At 41.1% G+C, this 24,742-nt stretch overlaps 1 protein-coding gene across 1 annotated transcript in view; it reads left to right on the forward strand.

Moving 5' to 3' along the window:
• Positions 1-20,201, forward strand: part of LOC145402541 (V-type proton ATPase 21 kDa proteolipid subunit c''-like) — a 60,563-nt gene extending 40,362 nt beyond the window's left edge. Inside the window, exon 4 of the mRNA XM_080274547.1 lies at positions 20,076-20,201. Coding sequence (XP_080130673.1) covers positions 20,076-20,201 — 126 coding nt within the window. The remainder of the gene's footprint in view (positions 1-20,075) is intronic.
• The last annotated feature ends 4,541 nt before the right edge of the window (positions 20,202-24,742 follow it).

Here is a 24,742-nt window from a genome sequence, read left to right on the forward strand (position 1 = left end):
GTTGCGAAAGTTAGAGAACAGTCTTATAGGAGACAGAGCCTAGTCTAGATACGGAGGAATTAAGCTTCTATGACATTAAATGCAATAAAGTTCCTTTTCTTCAATCAGAAGTAAGAGATAAAGAAATCAAGTGGTGGCAAAGCCTCGTTCCTTGATAACTGCAGAGATTGTTGTGATGAAATCTATGAGAAACCGGTGAAATGTACACGATGAAATTCACAGCATTGAAGTGAGTAAGAATGTAACTGGTAGAAGTACAGCTACGTAGTTCCTTGATTAGAAGTGTGAAGTGAGGAGGACGGAGTCTGTGTAAAAGAGGGTCTGTACCTCAGGGAACACAGCTGAGGAAGTGTGACGGAGGATGAGTGAAAGAGGGTGTGTGATGTAGGGAGGTATGGTGGAGGATGTGTGAGAAAGGGTGTATTAGGCGGATGGTGGAGGGTGTGTGAGGGACGAGTAGGGTGGTCAGACGTTCGGCTTTAGGGCGCACAGTCCTCCCTTTGAGTTAACTGTCCTCCGTTCGGGACAGTCTCTTGTCGGACGTCTGTTTGTCCTCCCTTTCTGATCTTGCGTGACAAAGTCATCACACTAGGCGAGATTTTGCATCACTACTTGAAGCACATGTGAAAGAAACACATTCACTGGTTTGATTAATGAAAGAACAAAGGTATTACAGACAGGCATCCATTCACAGTACGGTGTAGTAAGTTTAGGATCAACTATTTTTAGTATATTGAATATGTGGAAGTGAATTAAAGTTTCATTTCATTAAAAGAACATCAGTTGTTTGCTGCTGAGTAATTCCGGTCTCTTTGGCTGATCAGATCCATCGGTCGCGAGCAAGCAACCACCTATGCTGGGTCTTTCTGTGCAGTGAAATAATGTCCTCTTACGGCAGACAGCGTCTCACCATTGCGAGGCGCGGGGAAGAGTGTCCTGGATGGAGGCCGTATTTGCGTCTCTCCACCAAGTTAACAGGGGAACCACAATACGCTCCACATCTCCGATTATCTAGTTATATGGTTATCACCCAACGTGGTGTCCTTGGTTACAGGAAACCATTAGGCTAGTCACTCAGTGTAGAACCACGTGTAGTGGAAAGCTGAGCCATAAAAAGTGACAGGAAGGATGAAAAAAATAGGAAGAGAGGAGGACAGACAGAAAAAGGATGATAAAGGTAAAGAAAGAAGTAGGCAGGACTTCATTCAGTGAGTAGATGATGGTCGCAACAACCCACCACCAGTGGACATCTGTAATGTGTGTGTGTGTGTGTGTGTGTGTGTGTGTGTGTGTGTGTGTGTGTGTGTGTGTGTGTGTGTGTGTGCGCGCGCGTGTGTGTTTCAGTTGAAGGTGGAATAGATTCCCGTATTTAGTGAGAAAATTTCTGTTCTGTCTATTATTTTTTCACAGCTTGAATTCAGTGAACTGAAATTAAATCGATCAGAATTACTGCACAGCAGTGAGAGACATTAATGAAGTGTTTGAAAATGAGGCGTTTGGGAGAAGGAGAGGGAGATGTAGAACTAGATGGAGAGATAAAGATGAGAGAGTAGGTTAGAGAGGGATATGTCATACGAAGAGGGATGGTTGCTGAGTAGAGACATATACTGGCAGAGGTTGATATTATAACGAACATTGGCCTGGACAGTATGTAGGGAAAAACATTAAGTGCAGAGAAGGGTCCCGTTTTATCCAACGTTTCGAAACACCAAAAAAAAAAAAAGAAAAAAAAAAGGGTCCCTTCTTTGCACTTGGTGCTTCTTCCTACACACACAGAAGTTGTTTAATTGAGGCCACCTCTTACACGATGTGGCATCAAACAAAATCATGTGTGAGTGATGACTTATTATTGGGTTTGGTGAAACTGCCACGCACACTTCTTTTGACGGTATGGAAGTGGCTTCCCTAGGGAGGAGGTCTTCAGCAGTGAGGATTGTGTGTAAAAGAGTAACACACCATCGTCCCTTTTATACTTTGTCTCCTCAACTCACTTTTGCTCCGACTCCATTTTGCCTTCATTCAGTCGGCTCGTTGTCTCCCACTTTCTGAACCTTATATTTGATTTTTAAGAAGTATTGTACAATCTCACCAAAAAGTTCTCGAACTCCTCGACACCATGGATATGGGAATGAGCAGAATGGGGCTTATCATTTCGGAACGTCTAATGTGCCTGACTGGAAATGTCATTACATTCGTGTATAGTGGCCAACAGTCACTGCTGAAACATAACACTATGTTACAATACAGCAGAGAGAGCTGTTTTCAGATTCTTCTTCCATTTTACCGGATTGCATAGAGCTTAGAGCTTTCGAGAACTTTTTGGTGTGAGTGTACGTACAGATATCTTGAGAAAATGATGAGAGATGCAAGTGTTGGAGACACAGGACTGAGAAGCCTGGAAAGAGAATGGAGGTAGTTCGAGAATCTTTGGACCATAAAACTTTGAGAGAATTTGCGGTAAAACGTAGGTGGGTGAGGACAGAAGGTTAAAGGGTAGAGAGTGATGGAATGACGAGATCAGAGGCATGATTGAGTAAATATCAATCTTTATTATTTGCAATGAGGGAGTGTGTGAAGGTGGGCTGAGTACAGGAGAAATAGGCAAGGAGTCAAGAGACTTATACTCCAATTGAAGAGATGGCTAAATGAAACTTACGGTGGAAACACATCGAGGAATTTTAGGGAGAGTAAAAATGAAAACATTTAGAAGTCCAGTAATTAGCATGGGAAGAACGTGAGACCAAACTGGAAACACAGTAAAGGGATTGACTTCAAAAGTGGTGGCAGAGGGTCATGACACAAATGAGACAGTGAGTTTGCTGAATGACATTTACCTTGCAGATGTCTGTTACCGCTAAGATTATCTCATTACTCTTACCATCATTATCAAGATTATCACCACCAATGTCGACTCCACTACCAAATTCACCACTATCATCATTACAACAACCATCACAATCAACATACCTTAACACCATTATCTACTCCGCTGCCACAGTTACCACTATCATTACCAACTTCATTACCGCATCTTTACTATGCTCGTCTGTGCAGCATATGAGTTTAATGCAATGTAGTTTTAAACACAAGCACATACGCACTGAGCAGCCCAAAAGCATTAAGCACAGGAATAAAATTCACACAGATAAACTTCAGTTAAAACAGTTTCAGCCACGAATCCAGTCACATGGACTTCATAACTGAGGAAATTATCATAGGTTTCCACACGAGTTCTTGTTCAGTTATACCATTCTTACCAACTGGCTATTATATTACACATCAAGCACTGTGCACATTCCAGTATCCCTGTATGTGAAGGTTATAAGTTCCATTCATTGCTGTGATACGCTTTACTTGGGAATATCTATGCCTTGTCAGTACATGAACGTCGGGTAAAAATTTGATGTAGTCGCCGAGATTATTTTCATATTAAAAACATCTCAATGCTGCTATTGTGACTACGGCTGGCTCAAATTTTTCTTTAAAAGAAAAACGAAAGTTGATAGTGGATTCAGTTAAAAGATGAACTGAGTCAACAGAAACTTAATTAAGCCGGATATCGGTGTATGGACAGGGAGAGAGAGAGAGAGAGAGAGAGAGAGAGAGAGAGGGAGGGAGAGAGAGAGAGAGGCGAATTTTCCGTGAGAGTTATAGCACAGCAGCGCTGGATGCCCCAGCTGTTCATCTGAGACTTCAGCGTCCACTTGTTCACTGGTGCTGCCTGGGCGTGGGGTGTGTTGTGGTGATCCCTATGGCATGATACTTAGGGTTTACTCTCTCTCTCTCTCTCTCTCTTCCTGTCTCTCTCTCAGCTTCTGATGTACATGGGGAATGATAACGTACCAACGTATACCTGAACAAACTTACCCGGTTTCCTCAACTCCTACGCTAAAACTCTTTATTCTTGCTCTTGCAGCTCCTGGGTCTGAGTAACTTTTGCAGAGCTAGTAATCAAGAGTAATGGCAGGCAACTTTGAACATTACCACTTCATTTCTGTCACACTGGCTCACAACTTCTGTAACTTCACTGAGGATAAACGAGGGAATTAATACTATAATGTGAAGTTGCAGGGGAGATTGTGTTTTCGTCGTTCTGAGATGTTGCTGTGGTCAGGGAGGTATGATTTTATTTATTTTTTAACAGGAGAAAATTTATAGGAGTTAATTGACATTATTAGATTTCAAAACTGAGCCGGCCGAGACTGCAGCGGTTCTTAACCCTCTGGCTTTCCCTGATCCCAATTTTCGTACGTAATGTGTCCGGGCATCTTGAAAAACATACTTCGTGCTTCTGTTTGTTTTGCCTATATTTCTTGCAATATAAATGACAGATTGTGTACGTAGATGTGGTCTGACATGATCAACAGACATAATTTTCTTTTCCAAAGAAATTAATGTCAACCACACACACACACACACACACACACACGAGGGGTGATGGAAAATTTTGAGCATGATCCTGAATGGGTGATTATACCGTGATGATTTTTTTTTTTATGGTTAGCAGACTGTTTCATTTACTGTACAGTCTGTTTATTGTAGGTTTATTCCTTTGTCCTTTACGTCCTGTGCTGGTTGTTTCAAACACGTCATCAGTGATAATCTAAACCTCAGAATCAAACATCTTGTTGTCACTAAATTTCAAACACTAGAGAAAAACACACCTTCCGAAATTCTTCTTAGCATGGTCAACCTGCAATATATCTTACTTCATCGCAATGTATAGTGATTCTGCTGAACTCCGCTGAGGTAGAGTCATTCTCAAGAATATCTCAGCTGTGATAAGAAAACGTAAGAAAACGATGTAGCCGTGTAGTGAACGATGATTGTGGATCGAAGAGTGACTGCGTGTGAGACAAAAGACAATGTGAGAACTCAGTATGGTATTATTCGCCATACCCTACTTTATCAAAACTGTTGCCTCAGATTTATCCGTTTACTCTGCCGGTGGATCAGCGTGATAGCCAACTTGGGATAGTACCAACAAAATGTTTTACGCCCATCTTAACCTTCATTTACGTTTTGTCTCTTTGTTAACTACTGTCAGTAGTGTCTTGTTAATCCCCCAATTTTCATTCATTCATAATATCAGGGTAATTTTGAAATAAATGGTTAAATATTATTTAATTGATAATAATATTCAATAATATTGTAGAGCAGAGACAATGATTGCCTTGCTACATCAAGCAACGATTACTTTACGCTGACTTGCTAAGATTCTCTAAGAACGAGAATTTATAAACTTTCTCAACAATACACAGCAGAGACTAATTACTCACAATTGCTGAATTACTGTACTGTTAGCCTCTGGAGAAAGTTACTTCACCCCTGACAATAAATAACTAATACTAATAATAATAACATCAGGTTCTTGCTGATGCATTAACTCCTGGCACAACGGATTTTAAGTTAATACAACAAGACTGGTCTAAGTACCAGTTATGAAAGCAAACGTTTATGCAAGCTAGGAGCTGTATGGAAAATAAGCTTAATTATGGAGAAATGAAACAAGATCTTACTTTACATTGAGCTCAAGAAAAAGAACTGTTAAATTTATTAATTACAAAAAATAAATTTAACGTTACAATGCAAATCAAATTAAATGAGACGCACTCACTCACTCACACAAAAGCTAAATACTTACGCCTAGGAAAAGACACCTTAACTAAACTCTTAAACCTAGGATTATACAAAAAGGAAATACCAGTCGATGAATGCTATGTATCACCCGAGGGGTGGGAGGACTGGATTAACTGTCTCAGTGGAGTTTGGGTGCTAGCGACCTCTCACACTTCTTGGAGCACAGGACCTTCCTCCGTCACAACAAACACTCGACTGCCCAAGTCGTGGGAAAGAAAAGCGGAGCACTCGGCCGCATTTTCTAACGGTCAGAGGCAAGCAGAGACGAATAATCAATCATTTCCTGTGGCACCCTCGGGGATGCATAGGGCCTCGATGAACTCACACCACCACATCCTATCTTGTGCTAACTCCTCAAGATCTCCCCAACACTCATCTCAAGCTTCCCGTCTCATTGTCCTCACCCACGTCTCTTTTGGCCTTCCTCTACCTCTCCTACCAAGTGCCACCCACCCTGGTGTACCTCGTACTATTCCCTGTCTCCTATACACATGTCCTAGCCACTTCCATCGTGAGAATCTAACATATTCATCGATCGGCTGCACTCCCGTTATTTCTCTAATTCTACTATTTGGTATCCTTTCCCACCACTTAACTCCTAATATTCTTCTAAGTGCTTTATTTTCAAACACCAAGAATTTATTTTCCATAGTCACTGTGCTGTACCAAGACTCGTGTCCATAAATTAAGATACTCCTAACCATTACCTTATAAAGTTTGATTTTTGTATGCACAGAGAAATTGTTATTATTCCAAATATTTTTAAGCATTCCCATTGCCTGATTAGCCTTCTTTAACCTTTCCTCGAATTCAAAGTTCAAAGAACCATCCTTGGCTAAATAAGTACCTAAATATTTAAACCTATCAACTTGCTTTACAACCATACCTCCAATTACACATTCCTGCGCATTTTCCATATTCATATTGATTATTTCAGTTTTTCCACAATTAATAACCAAACCCACCTTGTGACCTTCACTCACCAAACAGTCCAACACTCTCTGCATCTCTTCTGGCCCATCACAAATCAAAACTATATCATCTGCATAATCTAAATCCAAAAGTTTCCTGTTCTCTCCCCAAAGTATACCTGCACCGGTTTCTGTTCCAACGCGTTTCATAATGTAATCAATGACCAATATAAATAGTAAAGGCGATAGAACACCACCTTGAATTACTCCGGACTTGACTTCAAACGAATCACTCAGACAACCATCAACCATCACTTTACAAAATGTGTCCTCATGCATGTTCATAATGACCCTCACAAACTCCTCTGGTATTCCATAATGTCTCATGATCTTCCCCATAGTCTCTCTCGAAACACTATCAAAAGCCTTTTCAAAATCAACAAAACAAAGACTTAACGGCACTCTCATTTCATTAACTTGCTGCATCAAATGCCTAACTATAAAGATCTGATCATTGCAACCACGTCCCTTTCTAAAACCAGCCTGTTCATCCCTCAGAATACCCTCAACCACTGGCTCCAACCTATTTAACAACACTCTACTGAAAACTTTCAAAGCTATCGGTGACAAAGAGATTCCCCTCCAATTACCACATTCATTAAGGTTTCCCTTCTTCGGAACTTTAACAATTACACCATTCTTCCAAACTGATGGTAGTAACCCCGTCACCCATATCTTATTGAATAGCTTGGTCAAGATCATTATTAATCTATCCCCCCTCCACTTTAAACATTTCCGGAAATAAACCATCCTCCCCTGGTGCCTTATTATTCTTTAACTGTTTTACTGCTTTCTCCACTTCTGCAAACCTCAACTCTCCTGTTTCTATATTTAAATCTTCCTGAGCAGACGGTATATCCTCTTCTGGTGGTATTGGTCTATTAAGAACTGTCTCAAAATGCTCTTTCCATCTATTTTTAATATCTCCATCTTTGGTCAATAAATTTCCTTCCCTGTCTCTAACTGGTATTTCCTTGCGTTTACCTGCATTACCACTCAGTTCTCTAATCGATTCATATGCTATTCTTTGACTCTGTCCATCATTTTTGTTTATTAAGATTTCAGTCTCTGCAACCTTTTCATCCACACATCTTCTTTTATCTCTCCTAGCTAACCTTCTTCTGAATTCAAACTCCAGTACGCAGCTCTTGCTAATTCAATCTCTTGTTCATCAACGCATTGCATCTCACTCCTCAATTTAGCCTCACCTCTCTTTTTTATCATATCCCACGTTTCCTCTGATATCCATTTCTTTCTCCTGAAGCTATGTCTCCTTCCAATCGCACATTCAGCAGTCTCGTGCAAAACTTTGTTCACATCCTCCCACATCTCATCTACACTTCTCTCCCCCTCTTCCAACGTTTCCAACACCAAAAACCTATTTCTGCATTCTAATCTGAATTCCCCCTTTTCTTCTCCTTCCCTTCTAAGCTTAACAATATCGTATCTACCAACACCAGATTTTTCCTTCTTCTGATTTTTAAGTTTAAACCTTATTTTTGCAATGCTGAGTTGATGGTCACTACCAATATCCGCTCCCCGTTTAACATGAACATCTAGCAGAGAACTTCTATGCCTCCTACCGATAGCGATGTGATCAATCTGATTTTTATATTTTCCACACGGCGACACCCAAGTTGTCTTGTGTATATTGCAATGCTGAAAGAGTGTGCCCCCGATGACTAAGTCATTTGCTAGACAGAAGCTTCCAAACCTCACTCCGTTTTCACTCATCCTACTACCAACTCCCATCTTACCCATACATGCCTCAAATCCCTCATTTGAACAGCCCATTACTGCATTAAAGTCTCCAACGCAGATCAAAACATCATGTCTAGGTACCCTTCCTACTCCTTCTTGCAACTTTTCATAAAATGTGTCTTTCCTTTCATCGAGTGCATCATTAGTAGGTGCATAACACACGAATAATAAAGAAAACAATAGTATCGCTCAATACAGCACTTAGTGACGTGCATTAAATCGGTCACTTTTGAAAACAGTGACGAATGTTTTGAAAAGTGTACCCCGAAATGGAGGGAGAAACGGTTAGCTGAGCGATACGCAGTGAGTTTTCCACTAATAGTTCGTGGCTTCTCACAAAAGGGAAATGTCGCGGATTGATTCGTGACAGCACTGTATGTATTATTTTTAAATTGTTTGTTAAATTCCCATCCTCAATGGTCCTTTAGGGATTGCTTTATTTGTTTATTAATATATATATATATATACAGTATCAGAACTCATAGCCAAAAGTCTATTCACTGGTCCAGTTGTATGTTCCAGTGTCTCTACGTGCACATCAAAGGTAAATCGTCACCAATCTCGCTATTTTGCTATGTTGGGGTAGTGTTGTCTTGTTCACAGCTATGGGTCAGTGTCATTATCATGGTGCTGCAAGTATTATATAATTAACCCTTCTGTTGGTAATTAAAGCCGTCTTTGTTCTTGCTCTAGTTCACTCTCCTCTCCTTCGTTCCTTTGTTGTTTTCCCTGACATGCATCTTACACTTAATTCATCCGGGCTTCTATGATTAACTCTCAGCTTAACAATGTCATGCGGCATTACCTGCAATAAGATGCACTGAAACGATGTGGCCAAGAAAGAATTAAGTTGTAACAACACACAATATTTTAAATCTGTTCAGTCCCATCATGTCTCTGGTGCCTGGTGTACCTGTCTCAGCGACTCTGAAATTAGTCTTTGTTTATATCGCTCATAAGATTTCACTCGTTGCCTCCGAATACAAGCTTAGTTGCTACATTATTCAGCTTTTGCTCATCGTTCCACAGTAAAATGTTATCATCAGTAAATGTGAAATGCGGGCTCATGGCCTTTGGTTCCTTCTTCCTCGCATAAAAAAAAAAAAAAGTACTAACATTTTCCACAGCTTTTGACTTCATAATAAGATTTATTTCCTTACCTATTGGTCAGAGCTTTTCTACACATTAACAAATTAAGAAGTCATTTCCCTTCTTTCACATTAGCCGTACATAACAGTAAGCACTTAGCTGTACCTTCTGCACCAAACCTTCAATGCGTTCAATGCACTGCTATCCACAGGATAATAAATTTTCAGTACATTTCTCACAACATATTGCTATCTTCTTCGCAATCTTTCATTTCTTGTGGTGGCAATTATATAACCTGAGACTCCACTGTTTAAGTCATGCATCTGTTCCTGAAATCTCTCCACGTCTCCCGAAGAGTGGATGATAGACTGCAGGAAGAGGCAACTTCAGTCTCCAGCCTATTGGGTTCATATTCAGATTTGCCCAGGGGTTATAACAACTTGCCAAAAACTCTCAATTAAGGAAAGTTTTCTGCCATCAAATTGTGTCCTAAAGCACGTGCTCCTTACCAACAGGTTAGACAGTCTTCATTACGTTTAAATATATTCCTTTACTGTTAAATAGTTCGTCTTTCAAATTCCATAAAGTAGCCATGTTTAAATGCCTAATACATGATACTCAGCAAATCCTTTCCTTGCATGAGTGAAATGATACAGTAACACGTGGTGGTACAAGATAACTGTGACAGCAAAAATTCAGTAATTTTAGCTGACCTTAGCCTTTGTTATGGCTACTGCTTGCTTTTCTATGCAGGCTCTTTGATTTAAGAGGTGCTGCCTTCGCTACACAATAAATTCCTGATGCCTTTTGTACCGACATTTTGCTGTGATGTGATACCTATAGACACTGACAAAGTCACTATACTGTGGAACAGAGGAAATTTATTCATTTTATCGAACAAGATACTGTTGCCTGGACTCACTGTATTGGCTTTTACCGGAGGAACACTGTAATTGATGTGAATACCGAAAACGTCTTAAACCTTCTCATTGGAAATATATTTTATCTCAGCAGTGTGAAAATTTAGTTACGGAAGGATGAGTTTTTGATAATCAACTAAAAACCGTAAAACAAACTAATGTCTTTTTACCATTCGCTCCCACAATTGTCATCTGAGTGCACACATGAATGAGAAGAGCGCTAAACAGCTGACATCTGAGAAGCGGCAGAAAGATATTGGTATATAAGGATTAGCTGTTATTAATTTTCATAAGACACTCATGGGCAATACATATGAGGAATCAAGACCTGAGGTGTGAGGAAGGTTAGGACACGTATGACATGGACCTTCAAACTATAGTCGGCTTATTTTCATCTGATGCAACTGAGTCACTCCCACATAATAAATAAATGGTCATGGTTAAATTAAATGTGATGAGCCTTAGCTATGAGGTAGGAATGAGTCTTCTTGGCTACTAGTCAGATCGACCCCCCAGCCTGGCTACATCTTAACCATCATCTAAGGTTAGACAGGTTAGGAGTCAAAACCAGTTCACAGTAACTGCACTGTAGTGCAGATTTTTTTTTTCTACTTTCAAAAATTAGTGTAACTGAAAGGGGAGATGTAATTTCTTTTGATCCATAAGCAGCAATTTATATTTTTCATTGTAGGATACTTATATCATATCATACTCTTTCATCAATTCCACTTCTCATAAGTTCCCAGTTCTGTCCCTACCTCTCATTAACCTTCCATCAAACCTTGAACATTCTCGGACAACCTACACGAGTTATCTGCTAAAGATCTCTTATTAAACACACACACACACACACACACACACACACACACACACACACACACACACACACACACACACACATCCGTTCACCTCACTTACCAACCCACACGCTCACAGCCACTTCCAATCCACTATCGGTAAGTTCGCCATCAGTCAGCTTCTTCGGGCTCCACCACCTCCATCACTCACTGAATTTTACGCCACAGACAAGGGTAAGAAGACGGACGAGCTTCGGGCACGGATTGATTTCACTTGGCCTCATTAATGCGGAAACAGTGATGGTGCATTTGTCCCTTGACTTACCGAAATGGAAGTTGATAATGAGAGAGAGAGAGAGAGAGAGAGAGAGAGAGAGAGAGAGAGAGAGAGAGAGTACGTACCGAAAAAGTAGGATAGATCGCCTCCCTGAACACAACATACATTTCTCTTCCGTAAATCTTTGCCCCTCGTATCACAGTATGTGAGAGGGCCTTAGCGCTTGACGCGCGCGCGCGCGCGCACACACGCGCACACACACACACACACACACACACACACACACACACACACACACACACACACACACACACACACACACACACACACACACACACACACACACACACACACACACACACACACACACACACACACACACCTTATTTTCCGCTGGCACTGCCTGCCTCTCACCCAGTGGCTAACCCATTGCTTCCCTCATTCCCGACTACACCACCCACCCCTGTATGGTTCTTGTTGGTATACTACAACCAACTCTCTTCCTCTTTCCTCCTCGCTTCCTCTCTTTCCCTCCATTTCATTGTATCTCTCCCCTCCTTCCCATTCATTGCCTTCATTTCACTCCTGCACTTTCTCCATTGCCTTTTTGTTTCTCTCTCCAGTCAACCTTCCTCACACAGTTAATCTCCCTACTGCTGTGTGGCTGTCAACTCCCTCACTGTCTCACCCACAATCTCCCTTTATCACCCACAACCCCATACCCACTCCTGCTCCTTGACATCCAACCTTGATTTCTCACCCACTCACTCTCCTCATCCACATCCGACCCTCACCCTCCCTATTTCCCTTCCTATAAATACACGTCACAGGCACACATCACCTCCCTTTACCCCGGTTGTCAAAGTCTACCACAGTGCGCTACTACACGTGTTTTTCTACCGCGCTTTTTTTTTCCCACGAGATGGCTGGTCTTCCTTTGTATAAAACTCACAAACTTCGGTAATTTCCCCAGACTGCCGTTACTCAGAGTCTTGATGTGGGAGTTTATCACATTTTTCCACTCCTTCCCCTTTTCCTTCACCTTCCTGGCCTTCCTACCCCTAGTTTGTCTTGGTAGAATACTGTGCTCGATGTTTAATGCTGCTTATCTGTCTCCCGGCCTGGTGTTTCTTTTTCGGTTTATCATGTAGCTTCTTGTGTGCATCGCTTATCTTCTTCATTATCATCACCATCACAATCATCTTCTTCATCTTCTCTCTCTCTCTCTCTCTCTCTCTCTCTCTCTCTCTCTCTCTCTCTCTCTATTCTGCACCTACAGCATCCTTCCTCTCGTTAGTCGCCAATATAATCTACATGTAGTATATTCTTCGTCGTGCGTATGCTGAGTATGTTGGGTGGTACATCTACCTTGTTCTGCACCTGAACTGTCTGGCGTTAACTTGTGTCTTTGCCCAGTGGTGTTTTTGTCTCCCCTCAGATATAAATCTCTCAATCAGTCATCAAATCTATGTATTGTTGTCCCACGTTTTATCAACATAATTTGGGATTAAAGTGTCTTACATCGAGTGGGTTTTGTGTCTGGTACACCGCCTGGGGTATTAGTATATTTAGAACACGGTATACTGTACAAATTTTCATGGTAACAAGCTTACGACCTGTCATACGATGTCCTTAACCTCACTTGTTGTGAATAAAATGTGTCTACGTCTATTGATAGAACATTCACTATCCATTAGCCTATTTATTTATCTCTATTTATCTAAATCTATACTATATACATACATTCCACCCAGTTTCAGTGGTTATATTATTATGTGTCTGTTAACAGGTGAACTTGAGATCCATAGTCCTTTATTCAAGTTTCCTCCTTCAGAAAGCATTGAAGAAAATTGGTCAGTCAAATAAGAACCCCACAAACAAACGGTGTGAAGACTGACTACCTTGACATGTCACAAGACGGAATCAAGAATGATGGGTGAGGAGATGGCGGGGAAAAAATGAAAGAGAAAAAAAATCTAATAAGCTGTCGCCATCAGATTTCTCGTCTTCATAATGAAGGCATAATGTGTGCTGATGTCACAGTGCCATTCAGTAGTTCTTTAGATGGGATAAGATGTCTGAATAATGAAATAGAATTGTACCCTTATATGGGAACTGTGGATCAGAATAATTATTCAAGTATTCTACATCACAAAAAGGACAGTAAAAACGTGAGGAACTATACCCAGTTAGGCTTCTGCGTGATGTATACAATCTTCCATGATAGTTAAATTATATTAACACTAGATCCAAACTAGCCAGGAAAACAGACGGATTTTGTAGGGGTTATTCGACAACAGACCATATTCATGTTTTAATCAAATGATGTAGAAAACATCAGGATATAAGAAACCACAGTGCTTGCCATTTGCTGATTGTTAAATGCCATATCATTCAGGTGAAACAATTGCAGTGACTGGAGAAATTCGACGACAAGGTGTAAACGAAACTTATGTTAAAGTACATGAATATATGCTTATGAAGATATACCGCCATGAAACTTCATAACAGTAATAAGCAAAAAATACCAATAGAGGCGTAAGGCAGGGGGATACAACATCACCGAAGTAATTAACAGCACATCGACAGAAAATAATCGGAAACTTCAATCAATCAATCAATCAATCATTTCCTGTGGCACCCCACGGGATGCATAGGGCCTCAATGAACTCTCTCCACCAATATTTGTCTCTTGCCATCTCCTTCAGGTCCCACCAACACTCCTCTCCTGCTTCTTTTTTCATTGTCCTCAACCAGGTTTCCCTCGGCCTACCTCTACCTCTTCTTCCTCTAGCAGTCCACTCTGGCACATCCTGTATTAAACAACCTTCTTTTCTGTATATGTGTCCCAGCCACTTCCAGCGAGACAGTCTCACATATTCATTAACTGGTTCCACTCTCGTAATATCCCTTACTCTTTCATTTGTAACTCTGTCTTGCCACTTTACCCCAAGAATCCTTCTCAGTATTTTATTCTCAAATCCTAATACTTTCTGATCTGTTGCAATTGTACTGTACCATGACTCATGCCCGTAAATTAAAATTGGTCTAACCATGGACTTGTAAATTTTCACTTTAGTATGTACCGAAAGCATATTATTATTCCAAACAGATTTCAACATTCCAACAGCTCGCCAAGCCTGTCTAATCCTCTCCTCAATTTCATTGTTTAATGATCCATTAGATGATACAATCGTTCCCAGATATTTAAAGTTTTCTACATTCTTCACCACATTATTCCCAATTACACAATCGATTTGGTTCTCCACGTTCATATTAATAATTTCAATCTTTCCACAATTTATTACCAATCCCACTTTTTCTCCTTCCTCCACCAGACAATCGAGCACCCTCTGCATCTCGTAAATACTTCCGCAAATCAGTACAATATCATCAGCATAGTTCAAATCCATCAGCTTCTTATTTTCTGTCCAGTTAATTCCTGCACCTGTTCTCCTTACAACCTTTTTCATAACGTAATCCATAACCAAAACAAACAACAATGGCAAAAGAACTCCTCCTTGAATCACTCCTGACCTAACTTGAAATGGATCACTCAAAGAACCACCCACCATTACCTTACAAAAAGTACCTTCATGCAGGCTTCTAATAATATTTACAAACTTTTCTGGTATACCATAGAATCTCATAATTTTCAACATAGCTCCACGTGAAACACTATCAAACGCCTTTTCAAAATCCACAAAACACATGTTAAGTGGCATTTTCATCTCATTAGCTTGTTGCATTAGATGCCTTACAATAAAAATCTGATCATTACAACCTCGACCCTTTCTAAATCCCGCTTGTTCTTCTCTTAAAATTTTATCAATTACTGGCTCTATTCTGTTCAACAAGATTTTGGAAAAGACTTTTGCAACTACAGGTGTCAAAGTTATCCCCTCCAATTGCCACACACACTTAAATCTCCCTTTTTTGGTATTTTTATAATCACTCCATTTTTCCACTCTTCTGGAATTCCACCATTATCCCAAGCCACATTAAAAAGTTTCAAAAGCGCATTCATCAACTCGTCATTTTCCACCTTAAGCATTTCAGGGAATATTCCATCCTCACCTGGAGCCTTAAAATTCTTTAATTCCTTTATAGATTTTGCTACCTCTTCCAAAGTTATATCCCCTGTTTCTATCTGCAAATCTCTCTCGGCTGGCAAAATGTCCTCTTCAGCTGGGATTGGTCTATTTAGAACAGATTCAAAGTGCTCTTTCCATCTTCCTTTTATATCCAAATCTTTAGTCATCAAATTACCATTTCTATCTCGTACAGGTATTTCCTTCCTTCTCCTTTCAGTCCCAGTTAACTCATTTATGGCCTGATACGCTACTCTTGTGCTCTGACCGTCATTTTTACTTAATTTAATTTCTGTCTCTGTCGCCTTTTCATCATATAGTCTCCTCTTATCACGTCTAACGAGTCTTTTTACTTCAGAATGTAAACTCCAGTATTTTGCTCTAAGTACTTCAACTACCTGGCCATCAACATGTTGTTCTTCACTTCTTAACTTAGCCTCTTTCCTTTTCTGAATTACATTCCATGTTTCATCTGACATCCACTTTTTCCTTCTCGCTTTTCCCTTTTTCTTAATAGTAACCTTAGCACTCTCATGCAAAACCTCTTTTACCTCTCTCCACATTTGATTAATATCATTGTCTTCAGATTCCATCAAAGTCTGCAGGACTAGAAACCTGTTTCTACATTCGCACCGAAACTTTTCCCTCGTGTTCTCATCACTTCTCAGCTCATCAAAATCATAATTATTACCTCCTGTACAATTACCATTAACGTTTCTCTTAAGTTTTATTTTAATCTTTGACACAACAAGTTGATGATCACTACCTATATCTGCCCCCCTCCTTACGCAAACATCTTGCAAATAACTTCTATGCCTTCTGCTAATTGCAATGTGGTCAATCTGGTTACAATATTTACCACATGGTGAAATCCAAGTAGTCTTATGTATTTTTCTATGCTCAAAGATAGTTCCACCAATGATAAGGTCATTTGCCAAACAAAAGCTTGCAAGTCGCACCCCATTTTCGTTTCTTATACCAACACCCTCCTTACCCATACAATCTTCAAAGCCATCCCTACTACTGCCAACAATCGCATTAAAATCACCAATGCAAACTAACACATCATGTCTTGCCACTCTATTCACTACATCCTGCAGCTTCTCATAAAAGTCATCCTTCATTTCATCAGCAGCCTCATTTGTCGGAGCGTACCCCTACAACCATACTGATATTACCATGGTCAGATTTTAAGCGAGCATAAAGCAAGCGCTCATTAATTGGTTCAAACTCACATAGTGCCTTGCAAGCATCTCTACTCAGCAGTAAGCCTACTCCTTGGTAATGATTTCCATCACTCCTACCAGAAACCAAAGTAGTAATACCATCTTCCAAATTCATTTTATCAACTCCAAGCAACCTCGTTTCTGTAAGAGCACAAATATCCATCTTGTATTCCTTGAACACTGAAATAAGTTCTTCAATTTTACCAGCCTGATTGAGAGTTCGAACATTCCAGTTTCCTATTCCTAAAGTTCTTTTTGGATTTATGAACTTATTTCTACACCGTGGGATTCTTAGCACCCCCTGCCCACTTAAGGGCTGCACGGAACTGAGGGCCATTGCTTCGTCACCAGAGTTCATCAAGATTTCTTAAGCAGTAAAATTTTTTCACCCTGGAGCCAATGCCAGTGACTCGCAGGAACCAGACAGTGGAGAGAGGAAACTTAAACTGGGAAAAAAAAAAAAAAAGTGAATTAGCGTGAGCGATAAAACAGCCTTAGGCTTGCTGACGACAATCTTCTTTTCAGTGAACAAAGGGAGGAACCGCAAGAAATTATAACCAGTCTGAACAGGAAGAGTCGTAAGGTTGGCTTGAAAAATAATTCGAAAAAGACGCAAATCATGTTAAACAGACATGACTAAGCCCATCCAGTAGAAAGACGAGGTGAAGGATAATAAGGTGTTGAGGACTACGTAGGCTACATCTGGGCCAGGCAGTTCAGGCACCCAGCCCATGACAGTGAAATCAAACGAAGAATAGTAATGGGATGAGGAGCTAATAGTAAACCAAATAATTACTTTAAGGATAAGCAACTGCTGTGATGTTATAAGAAATCGTTATATATTCAGTGTGTCCATCTTGTTTTAAGTTTTGCGTTGGAAACGTGGAATCTAACAAAATACTTGGAATGTAAATGCAGGAGTACTCAGAGAGGAGTGGAAGGGATTATGTTTGGACTCACATGTAGAGATAAAAGAGAGCTTCCTGGACGAAAGAGGATTATAAAATTATACAGTACCGTACAGCAATCACCAGAGCCAATATGCTCATCTGGATGTGGACAGGTTACGGAGCACGAATAACAAATGGATAACCAGGATAAACGAGTGGCAACTTAGAGATGGAGTGAGAAAAAGGGGCGGACAGAGAAGTGGATGGTGAGAAAAGATTACTAGAACTGGTGAGGCTGCACGGAACAGACTTATACCCAATAGGTCATAGTGCAAAACGATGGGAGAGACCATTGTCCTGCCTAGACTTACCTTAGCTGATTAAAATGATGATGATGATGATGATGATGATGATGATGTGAACAACAATTTCGGTCAGACTTGGACCGTCTTCAGGCATAAAGAGGATCCAAGCAGTGAAGTCGGGCCGAAAATGATTTTTTCTGAGTCCAGCACACAGGATTTTTATAAGTCCCGTATAACTCTTCCAATAAAGGCATCAACTGAAGTGTTTAAGGAATCAAGCAAAGGTAGTAAAAGGATAGATAAATGTAAATTACAGTGAGACTAAGGTGTGGCCGCGCACACGGTAATGTTCTGTTGGGCGAGGAAAAATGTATGTGCAAGCCTGGCGGGACAATAAGACTGCCAGTGGGAGGAATATGACGACCCATCGGCCAACACACATGAAGGCGGAAGCAGATTTTTTTTTCTTTTTTAGGGTTCCCGTGAATGCTTCATACCCTCGTTTTATTTCTCAGATTTTTTTTTATTTACTATTGATGACGACACAGACAGACAGGTAGACAGACTTCCATATGGAGTATGAGGAAGTTCCCGGGAAGATAATGAACAACAAATATAGAGGAACAGATATACTAGCTATAAGCAGGCATACAGGCAGACAGATAGGCCTAAGGAAGGAGAAAAATAAAGGATGAACTAAAACACCGGCACATAGACTAAGCAGACATACAGTGCAAACGAGAGAGAGAGAGAGAGAGAGAGAGAGAGAGAGAGAGAGAGAGCATAATGCAGACACACATACAGACAGACTAGGTTTTGGAGAGTAAGTTTCGTACAAGAGCCTGAAAGACGGTGGTTAATTTAATTAAGCCCGCACTAAGTGATAAATTGAAGGAGGGAAGGGAAAGAGCCTGTGGGAGGGAAACTTCAATGTGTACCCGGGTGAGGCAGGGAGAGAAGGACAGGAAGGAGAAGGAAATGTTGATGATGGAGAAGACTTAGGGAAGAAGGCAGAGGGAAATCATCAGTGAGGCGTCAATGTGAAAATCAGTGGGTTGATGAAAGAGTAGGCGGAAAGGGAGATGGTGAGAGGAGGAGAATAGCTAAGAAAGATGATACAGAGAGAAAGGAATAAGAAAAGATTAGTAATAAAGGAGAAGTGATACATTCTGGTAGAGGTTAACCCCATATGTCTGATGGCGTCTTTTGAACTTGGTTCTTAGTATTACCATATTATTTTATTCAACGTAGGAAGAATCTGTACCAGTAAAAGGTTTAATGAGGGTTATATCTAATGCCTCTCTGTTCACAAATTTCCAAAAGATTGAATAAAATCGCCTCTACTTCACCAGATTAACCTCTTTGCTCCCCGTGTCCCCAACATGGGACGGAAGTGGGCGTTTTCAAAAGAAGGGAACCCCCGGGTAGGAACCTATGAGCTTCGCGACCATGAGCCGACAGGCGGAGGGCGGTGAGGCTAGCACCCCTGCAGCAAAATCCCTCGCACAGCAGCTCTGGGAACTACGGGGTTAAATAAAAAAAAAAGACGTTACTGATTCAGGATCTTAGTGTCCCTATATCTAAGGCAAAGAAAAAAACGTGGAGGAGGAGATACAAGGAGAATAAGGCTCATCAGAGAGAGAGAGAGAGAGAGAGAGAGAGAGAGAGAGAGAGAGAGAGAGAGAGAGAGCTCAGGATGTGAAAGGTACAGAGCCAAATGCCGGTCGGGCGAGGAAGAAGGGGAATATAAATAACATGACTGAAAAGAGAAAAAGACAAAGCATTGTAAACAGTAGTGTAATGAAAAAGGATAAATGGAAAAAGAAGTGAAGGACGAAAAAAAAAAAAAATGGTGAACTAAGAATAAGAAATGTTAGAAGAACCTTGTGACTGAATAGTCTGTTGAGAATAATAATGGGAAAGAGGGAGGCAGGAGGTTGGAGAAAAGAGGAAGGAGGCAGAGAAGGATTAATAGGCACGTTCGTCACACTGACGAACATGTTGGTGTTTTCCACGTCACTCGCCTCGAACGGGTCCAGTGAATTTGTGTCCCTTGCATGGTAGCCACATTCTAAAGAATTCGCTCGACATTCTATCCTCCATTCCAGCTCTCTGGCAGAGACCTCGCCAGTATCCACGCTGTCCTTGCCACAGCCCTCCTGCTGACCGTCTGTCCCCTGTCTGGGCACGAGAAACTCCTGCTGTTCATTACGCACCTCTACCACTATTACTGACCGTCCATCTTTCCTTGTTCAGTTCTCTATCCTTGAAACACTCTCCTCAGTTGCCACACCTTCCCTATCCTTCTTAGTCAAGGACGGTTCTTTCCTTGCTAATGGCCGATTGATAGCTTCTTGCATTTCCTGTAGTTCCGCTTCTGTTTTCTCCTCTTTCATACGTCTCTCCTGAGGTGGGTCAACAGTACCCAATGTTATTTGTTTGCTCATATCTCTGCCATTGACTTCTTTTTGAATAGTTTGCATGCCTAGCCATCGGCGAGTCTTAAGCAGCCCTTGTCCTTCTTCACAGCCTTTCCTGCCTTCTCTCTTCTCTTGTCTCCCCTCCCTCTTCTTGTCCCCATCATGCACACGTACTCTGTTTACAAATTTCTATTGTCTTGATTCTAACCATGTTGGTCTGACTCGGCAGGACCTGGTTGTCCTCCTTGTCAGAGCTGAATGTGACCTTCTCTACCTTGGTACCCACCTTCCTGTAGTGAGTGGCTACATATAAGCAATTCCTCTTGCTTACAAGAAAGTGAATCAGAAACAGCAATATATCAAACAATGGAGAGACTGTTAACGTATTAACCCATAGTTTCTCTTGATGTACTGTGACGATGAAAGTGATACACACGACTACGGTTAGCTTACTGTATTTAATGTTAGGACTAACTGACTTTTTTTCTTGTGCAAGAAAGAAGGAATTGTGCCCTCAAGAAAAAACAAAAACGAGATAACAGAGAGCCAAATTCAAGAACCGTTCATTTCGAGATGCCTGGATACACTGCGTTTGAAAGACTGGAGATCATAGGCAGAAGGAAATACAAACAGAGGGAGACAGTTCCAGAGTTGACTTGTTGCGGTCATGAAAGACCGGGAGTAACGGTTAACTCTTGCATTAGAGAGTTGGACAGAAAAGGGATGAGAGTTTGTTGCTAGATGGCTGCTATGCGCCCACCGTAGTGGTGGAGGGATGAGAGCAGACAGTTCAGAGGAGCAGTGACCATTGAACTAGCGATAGAAAAGAGATAAAGATGCAACAGTGGGGCGAAGAGACAGGTTGAAGGACCCAGTGAGTGGAGGAGAGTTAATGAGATGAAAAGCCTTGACTTCATCTTGTTGTGAAGAGCTGTATGTGGGGAGCCTCCCCACACATGAGAGGTGTACTCTACACGGAGGCGAATAAAACCTGTGTAAAAAATCAACAACTATGCTGGGGTAAAGAAAGCACGGAGTCGGCATAGCACACCTAATCTCTTGGAAGCAGATTTTACAAGACAGGTATTACGTTCTTTCCAAGATAATTCCCGAGAGACTGACACTCCAAGTTTGGTTAAAGAAGATGCTGGATGAGCTGGATATTGTTAAAAACTAGAGGGTACTTCTGTGGAAGATATTGTCAGGTTGATAGATATAAGAAATGAGTTTTGATGCATTAAAAACAGCAAGATTATTTTTACCCTAATCAGAGATATGAGCCAAGTCAGACATAAGGTGTGCCATAGCCTCATCCCTTGTTTGCTGAAGTAACTGCTGGGATGGATGCTGAGGGAAGTGAATGGAGAGGTGAAGAGAAGAGTCATCTGCACATGAGTGGACAGAGTTATATGTACAGCTTAGTAGGTCATTGATGAATAAAAGGAAGAGAGTTGGTGATAGGACAGAGCCCTGAGGAACACCACTGTTGATAGCTCTAGGAGAAGAACAGTGGCCGTCTACAACAGAAGCTATAGAACGACCAGAAAGGACGCTAGAAATGAAGGCACAGATAGAAGGATAGAAGCAGTAAGAGGGCAGTTTTGAAATTCAAGATTTATGCCAAACTCGATCAAAAGCCTTTGAGACGTCAGTTGCAATAACAAAGCTTTTGCCAAAGTCCCGAAAGGAGGATGACCAGGAGTTTGAAAGGTAGGTTAGAAGATCATCAGTGGAGCGTCCCTGGCAGAACCCATGCTAACGATCAGAAAGAAGGTTGCGATAGGAAAGAAGATGCTTTTTTTTCTTTCTTTCTTTCTTTTTTTTTTTGTTAAGAATAGACTGGAAAACTTTTGAGACACAGATGTTAAAGCAATTGGGCGATAGTTAGAGGGATAGGAAACTGGGAATGGTCACCCTTCTTTGGGACTGGCTGAATGACAGGAAGCTTGGAGCAAGAAGGAAAGGTGCAAGTTGACAGACAAAGGCGAAAAAGTATACCTAGGCAGGGTGTAAGCACAGAAACACAGTTCTTGGCGAAAACAGGAGGGACCCCATCATGCCCATATGCCTTGTTGGTATTGAGGCCAGTGATGGCAGACAATACACTCATTGATGAAATTTTAATGTCAGCCACGAGGAAGTCAGAGGAGGGAAGTGATGGAGGAACAGCACCGGAATCGTCTAGGGTGGAGTTGGAGGAGAAAGGGTAAAGATTTCTGCTTTATCAGTAGAAGAAATAGCTACAGAGCCATCAGAGTCGAAAAGAGGAGGGAAGGATGATGAGGTAAAGTTGTTAGAAAGGTTTTTGGCATGGTGCCAAAGGAGTGGGAAGAATTCGAGCTGGACAGTTTAGAGCATTTAGTACGAATTAAATTATTTTTAGCCAAGCAAAGAACAGACTTAGCACAATTCAGGGAAGAAACATATAAGAGATGAGACTCTGGAGTGGGTTGGCTCAGGTACTTTTTGTAGGCCTTCTCCTTGCTGTGAACAGCATTAGAGCAAGCGTGATTAAACCAAGGTTATTTTGCATTAGTCATAGGATATGAGAAAGGAATGTATGCTTCTATGCCCAAGAGCATAACCTCCGTAATGTGGAAGGCATACTCAGATGGCTCTCGACCATGGAAGCAATAATCATTCCAAGAATAATCCAGGAAGTGCTCATGCCTGAAGGCCTCCAAATCAGCACTTTCAAAGTGCCACAGGCGACGCTTCTTTGGAGGGTCCACAGGGCTTACTGGAGCGATAGGACAGGATAAGGTGATAAGTTTGTGACTGAGGGAGCCCAAAGAAAAGCGTAAGCAGACGGATTAGGGATGAGTGTCAGGTCAGTGTCACAGATACAGTCTGATAAGCACTGGATATCTACAACAAAAAGTGAAAGATAGCAACACTTGTCAGACCAGGATAGGCATCCCCGATGGTGCTTTGGTTGATAATTAATGTTTCGTTTTTTTCCCCATAGCAGTGAAAATGTATGTTACTCTTATGATTTCTACCTCCATAGTTTATAAACTGTGTAGCTTATAACGAAAACCGCTGAAAAGATCATCATCATCATCATCATTATGATATCCGAGACTCTCTGAATGAAGTGGAGCGCTAAGTCCTACCTTACCCAGCTGACATTGTTTAGGTAATTATAGTGACCTTAAAAAATCGTTCTTCCAGCATGCTCGATAAGTTTCTCAATTTACGAAGATAACAGAACAAATCCAAGCATCACAGAAGCACGGCAGAATCCTATACTCAGCAACTGCAGGTTAAATCCTGCCGTGGCTGGAGCGGTGCGGCGTGACACATGAGGGTCATAATGGCTGTTGGTTTGCTGGCCGTGGCTGGATAGTTGGTAGTATCTCCAAGTGGCTTCACCAGGAGAAATATATGCAATTTTACACTGTCTTTGCCTTGAATTGGAGGACACGTGAGAGGACGAGGCATATTTAAGTTCGATAAATGTGTTGGTGCCTGGCTTCAAGCCGGGGTATTCTCTGGACCAAAGTACTGTGATTCTAGTACATATGAGGAATCTAAGCAGACCCGCAGTTACAGTTGCCATATACAGCATGTGATGAGGATGTTGTGTAATTACAGAGTTGATGCACTTTACATAATACTACCACAATATACAATGCTGCCAGAATGCAAAGGGTTTGAACCTTGCATCTTATCTTTCTCTACATCTCTCCTGCATTCCCTCATTCCTCCTTACTCGTTGTCTTTCACTACTTCCTCCCCGCATTTTCCTCCGCTTTTTCCCTAGTGGTTCATGCTTTCTTTCCCACTCACCTTACCTCCCACTTACCTTCCCTCCCTCTAATTCTGTTGTCTCATTTGTCTCTGCAAATATGTAAAGACAGAGTTTTATAAGTCAAAATGATTCTAATATATTCGTGTGCATCAGTTGACCTGGTTTGTAGAACACACACACACACACACACACACACACACACACACACACACACACACACACACACACACACACACACACACACACACACACACACACACCATAAAATTATTTTCTTGGACAGAGTTGAATTTATACTCAAGCTTTGATAAAAGTGCCATTTGTGATAAATTTATGAGTTCTTCCTCAAAAAGACAAGGAATCAGGTGAGCTTCAGCCTGTACATTTTCATACTTCAGTTAAAGTTTCTTTCTTTTTTTTTTTTTCCTTTTTCTTGTCTTTTCTTTCTTTCTTTCTTTCTGTTTTTTTTTTTTTTTTGCTAAGTTACACTATTATACAGTCACATATACTGACAATGCCAGTACCCTATTTTCACATCCACGCTTTCATTCCAAAATACTGTCATCATATTCTAGTTGACCACACTGGCAACGTCACTCTA

This window comes from Coenobita brevimanus, chromosome 6 (genome assembly GCF_032717465.1).
Source record: "Coenobita brevimanus isolate Jiangsu-jjx chromosome 6, ASM3271746v2, whole genome shotgun sequence".
Lineage (NCBI taxonomy): Eukaryota > Metazoa > Arthropoda > Malacostraca > Decapoda > Coenobitidae > Coenobita > Coenobita brevimanus.